Raw genomic sequence first — 7,500 nt, forward strand, 5'->3', positions numbered from 1 at the left:
CACAACCAGTGACTCATGTATCAACACATGCCCTCTGACCTCTGGGTTTAGGTGGAACCAGTGTCTCCAAACATCTTGGTCAGGACCTCATAGGAGTTCAACTAATAGTGTTCACGAATGAAAGAGGCTCATCCCACACCTATTATCTACAAAGTCAAGGAGGTATTGTGTCTAGAGCTCTGTTCTAACCACAGAATATGCGCAAATATGATATGACATCTTTAAGCCATTTAAGCTATATAAGGACGTGAGGTCACTGAATAACCAGAACAATAAAAACAACCCTGTGCTTCTTCTGGATCTTGGAGAACAAGGGCTTACTTTTAAAGATCGAGATGATCTGGATGGAGATGTGACAATGCGGATGTGATTAAACAGCGCCCCCTGTAGTCCAACAAACACAAGAGCAGAAACACGCTCCAGGGGTCGACTATTTTCTAGGTTATTTGGCGCTCTCTAGCGGTGAGGTGTCGCCACCGCAATATTTACACAAGAAAAATGAACCCAGAAATAGAATGAGTGAAAGCTGTTCACTCGTCGCCTTGGTATTTAACTCAAGTTGATAACGGCGAGGAACGGCAGGTCTGTGTATGGAGCTGATATGATATCACCTGATGAGCTTCGAAAAGATTTAGGATTTGGAGCGTATTAGGACCGGCCAGACATAATACTCAATTGTGTGTGTGTGTGTGTGTGTGTGTGTGTGTGTGTGTGTGTGTGTGTGTGTGTGTGTGTGTGTGTGTGTGTGTGTGTGTGTGTGTGTGTGTGTGTGTGTGTGTGTGTGTGCGTGCGTGCGTGCGTGCGTGCGTGCGCGCGTGCGCGTGTGTGCGTGAGAGAGAAAGTGCCATATAGTATACCTAGGGCTACACAGTCAATATTACATTTGTATGAATACATTTTCTAGTGAAAGCGACCAGACTCCCATAATAACCTTTATTTTTACCAACGTCGACACATTCCGTCGGATGAGAGAGAGAGAGAGAGAGAGAGAGAGAGAGAGAGAGAGAGAGAGAGAGAGAGAGAGAGAGAGAGAGAGAGAGAGAGAGAGAGAGAGAGAGAGGGGGGGGGGGGGGGGGGGGGGGGGGGTACGCCTGGTCCTGAAGGGAGGGTGTACACCCACGCACACACTCCAACCAGAGCCGTCAGATCGCCGGGGAGAGAGGAGAGAGAGCGAGTGGCCATGGCAGACTCCGGTGAGTAGCATCACATCCCGCACCACACACCCCACATCCGACAGATGACACAAATGCATCCACACACACACGGAGCGGTTAGGGACCTGTCGTAATGTAGCGTTTATTATGATCCGTATAACGAGTGTGTGCGTGAGCGTGCGTGTGCGCAGCTGTCATTGCTTAGCGTGTAGCGGCGATGGTCAGATCCCCGTGATTCTCATGTCAGGACACAGAACGGAAAGATAGACGCCCCGGAAGAGATGCTTCAGCCGGGAGTGGGACGCTGTCCTGAATAAGAGATGCATATTGAATATGTTTGCCTGTAGTAGGCCTATGATGTAGTATGAATTTAGTATGCATGTAGCATACATGTAGTATGAATGTAGCATGCATGTAGTATGCATGTAGTATTCATGTAGTATACATTTAGTGTGCATGTAGACTAGTATTCAAATACTACATGCACACTACATGTAAACTACATGAATGCTACATGATCATGTAGTGTTAATGTAGTGTGCATGTAGTGTGCATGTGTGTATGTTGTTGTGCATGTGGTCAGGTGCCTGTAGTGTGCATGTAGTGTGTTTAGTGGGCATGTATAGTATGAATGTAGTGTGCATGTAATGTGCATGTAGCGGGCATGTATTCGGCCCTTGTTGTGAGCATCAGATCCATCATGATCTCTGATACGGGATAACCGTTCAATATGTAAAGCTATGCTACATTATAATATATAACAGATATTCCCGATTGTAATGTTGAATGTGTGTTTATTTTATTTTAACTTGACCTGTACTAATATTAATACTCATAGGTCTGCTCAAGCAGGCCACTCTAAGTGCTCTTCTATGGATGTTGTCTTACACTATGGTCCGGGAGGTTGACATTAATCAGATGAATGTGTGTATTGTAATAAAAGGCCTGGCCAGACCCACCTGAGGAGAGGTGTGTGTAAGCTCGGTAGTGATCTATTTCCATTCGACTTACCGGGATTAGTGGACAGATTACATTCTTCTCTCTCTCTCTCTCTCATATGGTGTCTTACCTCTCTCTACCCATCCGTCTTAATTCATCTGTTCAGAGCCTCACATCTCTGCTCAGTTTCAAACAGCTAGCTAATAAGTCAATAGCTAGCGCCATAGCTAACTAACTTATTTAACAAACATCACAGTGTAGTGTTATACATCAACACAACAACAGTTTAGTGTTATACATCATCTACACAAACACAGTGTAGTGTTATAAACCATCAACACAGCAACAGTGTAGTGTCATACATCATCAACACAACCACATTGTAGTGTTATACACCATCCACAGTGTAGTGTTATACACCATCAACACAACAGTTTAGTGTTACACACCATAAACACAACCGCTTAGTGTTACACACCTTCAACACAACAACAGTGTAGTGTTATACACCATCAACACGACAGTGTAGTGTTATACCTCAACACAGCACTAGTGTACAATAGAGTGGGGGTGATGTTGTGTTGGGGGGGGCTTTAGTGATGGGTTGGGGGGGTGGGGGGGGTGGTGTAGTGGGGGGGGGGGGGGGGGGGGGGATACGACTCTAAAGGCAAAGGCTGGATCGGTAAGCATCCTTACACCACCTGCTGCTTCATGACAAGGGTCTGAAATCACTGGAAGAATCCAACAGATAACATTACAATAACCATAGAGTGTGAGTAGATTAACAAAACAATGTTAATAAAGATAACATTAGGTGTTGGGGTCATTGCATAGTAAGACAATAACATAACTTAGTTTGTGCACAGTGTGCACGCCACTTGGCAGCAGAACATATGCAGCTAGCATTACTTCAGGTTGCAAGTTTTACTATGCTGCTAATAACTGTAGGATAACATTTATACTATGCTGTTATACTACGCAGTAATACCAGGGTGACAATTATACTAGCTGTAACACTATACAGTTATACCATGCTGCTAGCATAACTTTGTGATAACATATCAGAATAATAGTGGAGTACAGTACAATATCAGTAGAATAATACTTTTCTAATGTAGTAGAACAATTAGTATATTAGTAGATTAACGGTACAACAACCTTATAATAACAGTAGAACAACAATAGCACAGCAGTAGAAGTTGGTTTGAAGATGGACTCATTTCGCTTTGTTTTGATGCAATGCAGCAGAAAGCAAATGTCAAGGCAGTGCGTGATCCTGTCTGACGTCTGCCAGCACGTGTTTACCTTATCAATACACTGGGATCAATATCCCCTGACATTGGTGATCGTGTATTACGGTAGTTTTCGACTTCATCCATGTGGTTAAGGAGCAGGTAAGGGCTAGGGGGTGTCTTGCTAATGGAGATCTACTGTGGACACCGAGGAATCAAACCCACAACCTTTCGACGAGGAGTCGGACATCCTAACCACTAGGACTAAACTATTATTATTACTAAAACAGAAAGCATCGTTGGCTCTCCCTGCTTGGTGATCAATAGCATCGTTTTACATTACAGATGTACCTCAAATGGGTCTTCTCCTGGTGAGCAGGTGTTCAGAAACACAAACCCTGCTGTGTGACGACCGAGAGATCCAGGCCCGACTGTGATCAGTCTGATTTCCACACCAGACATTGCTCTGTGTAGTGGAGCCTGTACGAGATGTTAGCTTGTGGCTCTGCCCTTTTGTCCTGATCTGTAGGGTGTGTGTGTGTTTGTGTGTGCGTTTGTGTTTTCTGGCAGGCATGTCAGAGCTACACGCTAACTAGCCTGCCTGTGGAGGACATCCGCGGGCTGCTTATAGCATGTTTATGCCTGCACTGTGTAATTAGCCGCGTGGAGGGGCTGCACTGCCCGGCGCTCAGAGGGCCGGGGGTTGGTTATCGACATGTAGATAGCATACATGTGAAGAACATAGATGAATATAGATAGAAGCAGATAGATGTATAGAGGTATGTTCTCTCAATGTAGAGACCTGAATGAGGGGCGTTGAAGCCACTGGAACTGGAGCATGTTTAATGTCAACGTCACTGGATCCCTCTGAGACATAACACAATGTGTCCTGTTGTATGGCCAATGTTTGTCAACCGTTGACACAATGTGTAACCTCAAAATAAGACTTCACTAATCATCATTTACTGTGTGTGTGTGTGTGTGTGTGTGTGTGTGTGTGTGTGTGTGTGTGTGTGTGTGTGTGTGTGTGTGTGTGTGTGTGTGTGTGTGTGTGTGCTTGTGTGTGTTTCTGTGTGTGCGTGTGTTTGGTTGTGTGTGTGTGTGTGTGTGTGTGTGTGTGTGTTTGTGTGTGTGTGTGTGTGTGTGTGTGTGTGTGTGTGTGTGTGTGTGTGTGTGTGTGTGTGTGTGTGTGTGTGTGCGCAGAGGCTCTGTGTGAGGCGCTGAAGGCCATCAGTGTGAGTACGGAGGTGATTGAGGAGGAGCTGAGACCTCATCTGGAAATCCTGCTGAGCAGCCTGCTGGAGAAGAGTAAGACCACACACACACACACAAACCACACACACACACACACACACACACACACACACACACACACACACACACACACACACACACACACACACACACACACACACACACAAAAAAATAACGGACACACATACACACACATACACACAAACACACACACACACATACACACGCACACACACGCACACACAGATACACAGATACACGCATGGACAAACACACACTCAGACCCACCCAGCCAAACACACACACACACCTTAGCTCCCTGCTGGACAAGAGTATGCATGCACACACCAACACAAACACACCAATACACAATCACACACAGATGTATGGTACATTCCTCTGTGTCCCTGTAGACATACTCATTCTTTCTGTCGCGCTCTCTCTCTCTCTCTCTCTCTCTCTCTCTCTCTCTCTCTCTCTCTCTCTCTCTCTCTCTCTCTCTCTCTCTCTCTCTCTCTCTCTCATCCCTATTTGCCAAGAGATCGACAAATTACATGCAATTACTTTATAACAAAGTGACCAAGGTGCACTCCTACGTACATAAACAACTTTACTTTTACACCCAATGGACAGACAGACATTACCCAGACCGGAAGACAGACTTCACGTCCATCTAACGATCAATCATTTTACCCTCGACCTGCCAGTCACTCTCTCCTTCCACACCTGCTACAGCCAATTGGATTCTCTGTGTGTGCGTGTGTGCGTGTGTGAGTGCGTGTGTGTGTGCGTGTATGTGCGTGTATGCGTGCGTGTTTGGACGTGCGTGTGTGTGTGATGGGCGTTGGGGAGGCGGTTGCCATAGCAACATGCTGCTCCACCACATCATAGCGATAGGGGGGGGGGGCACTGGGGGGCAGGGGTCCATGATGAGCGGAACGCAGGTGTCTGAAGGGTCGTCTGTCACGTGTCTGACGGGTGAACCCTGTCTGTAGAGCTACTGTCAGCAGCAGTCACCTCTCCATCACAGCTGGTCTGCGTTCCTAAACTATAGACACAATGAACGTGTGAATGTAATTATTGGATGAATTCCCCCAAAACACACACACACACACACACACACACACACACACACACCACACCACACACACACACACACACACTTCTTATGGAGCAGGTACACACATTGAAGCACAGGTACACAAGTTGTGCATGCACCCACAAAATGTTTGTGTGTTTTCAGCTGGTCTGGGCTCAATGCATTACATTGAGTTATATTTCATATAGCGTGTGTGGGTGTCTGTCTGTGTGTGTTTGTGTGTGTCTGTGCGCATGCATGTGTATGTGTGTGTGTGCGTGGTGCGTGGTGCGTGCGTGTGTGTGTGTGTGTGTGTGTGTGCGTCCACAGAGAAGGATGCTGCGGTGGACATCGCTAAGAGTGGGATCCTGCCCACGCTGGCCCAGGCCCTGAGGAACAACAACCAGCTCAGCCAACAGGTGGCGCTGGTGGTGGCGGAGGTGGCCCGGGAAGGTGAGCCACTGTGGGGGTTGAGATTGTTTACTGACCCTAGAGAGGACGGCCTCATAGGAGTTCTGCTGTCTCCTCTTGTTTCCCTGGATCACTCTGACCATTGATGTAATATTTCAGTGGAGAAAACCAGTTCTGGACCAGTGATGTTAATGGTTAGATTCACTGTGATATTTCGGGGAGATTTTACCTTGATATTTACATGTGTTTCTTGGCGTGTGTGCGACTTTGTGCGTGTGTCTCTGTGTGCATGTGGGTGTGCGTGCTCATGTGCATTTTTGTGGGTTTGCCTATGATGTGTGTGTCTGTGTGTGTGTGTGTGTGTATCTGCGTCGAGTGACTATGTGTGTGTGTGTGTCTGTGTGTGTGTGTGTGTCTGTGTGCTTGTGCGTGTATATGTGTGTCTGTGTGTGAATGTGCGTGTGCGTCTATGTGTGTATCTGTGTGTCTGTGTGTGTGTGTGTGTGTGTGTCTGTGTGTGTGTGTGTGTGTGTGTGTGCAGCCAGTGTCAGGGAGCAGTGTATCCAGGCCGGCCTGGTGGGGGCGCTGGTTCCCCACCTGCAGAGTAAGGAGCAGGAGATGCTGCTGAACACCGGGAGGGCCATCGGCAGGATCTGCTTCGACAATGGTGAGGGGGAAAGGGTCTGGGGCTTAGTCTGAGCTTTAAGGGGACACTTAGTCTGAGGTTTAAGGGGACACTTAGTCACTTTGGCCGGTTCTTAAGGGGACACTTAGTCTGGTGCTTAAGGGGACCCTTAGTCTGAGTTTTAAGGGGACACTTAGTCACTTTGGCCGGTTCTTAAGGGGACACTTAGTCTGGTGCTTAAGGGACCCTTAGTCTGGCTTATAAGGGGGGGTTAACCTGGTGATTGTTAGTGGAATCCTTCCAAAGGATGCTCAAATATCTGTACTCTCCCCCCCCCCCCCCCCCCCCCCCCCCCCCCCCCTCCCCCAGCCGCCCAGCAGGAGCACCTGGTCCAGACCGGGGTGATCCCCCTCCTGGTGTCCATCATGCAGCAGTACCCCGAGAACGACCCGCTGGTCAACGTGTGTCTGCTGGCCCTCTGCAACCTGGCCGACATGGGTAAATAACTTAACCTTAACTACCTTAACCTGGCCCACATGGGTAACTACCTTAACTACCATAACCTTAATTACCTTAACCTTAACTACATTAACCTTAACCACCTTCATCAGGTCGACATGGGTACCATAAACATAACTACCTTAACCATACCTACCTTAACCTTAAGTAACTTAACTACCTTCACCAGGTCGATATGGGTACCATAACCATAACTACCATAACCATACCTACCTTAACCTTAACTACCTTAACCTTAACTACCATCACCAGATCGACATGGGTACCATAACCATAACTACCTTAACC

General features: G+C 47.2%; 1 protein-coding gene across 1 annotated transcript in view; it reads left to right on the forward strand.

The window, feature by feature from the left end:
- Positions 1-1,160: 1,160 nt before the first annotated feature.
- The window catches only part of si:dkey-191g9.5 (rap1 GTPase-GDP dissociation stimulator 1-B), an 11,504-nt gene continuing 5,164 nt past the window's right edge, over positions 1,161-7,500 (forward strand). Inside the window, exons 1-5 of the mRNA XM_056609693.1 lie at positions 1,161-1,193; positions 4,529-4,633; positions 5,988-6,110; positions 6,610-6,735; positions 7,063-7,191. Coding sequence (XP_056465668.1) covers positions 1,181-1,193; positions 4,529-4,633; positions 5,988-6,110; positions 6,610-6,735; positions 7,063-7,191 — 496 coding nt within the window. The 5' untranslated portion in view covers positions 1,161-1,180. The remainder of the gene's footprint in view (positions 1,194-4,528; positions 4,634-5,987; positions 6,111-6,609; positions 6,736-7,062; positions 7,192-7,500) is intronic.

This window comes from Gadus chalcogrammus, chromosome 15 (assembly GCF_026213295.1).
Source record: "Gadus chalcogrammus isolate NIFS_2021 chromosome 15, NIFS_Gcha_1.0, whole genome shotgun sequence".
Taxonomy (NCBI): Eukaryota; Metazoa; Chordata; class Actinopteri; order Gadiformes; family Gadidae; genus Gadus; species Gadus chalcogrammus.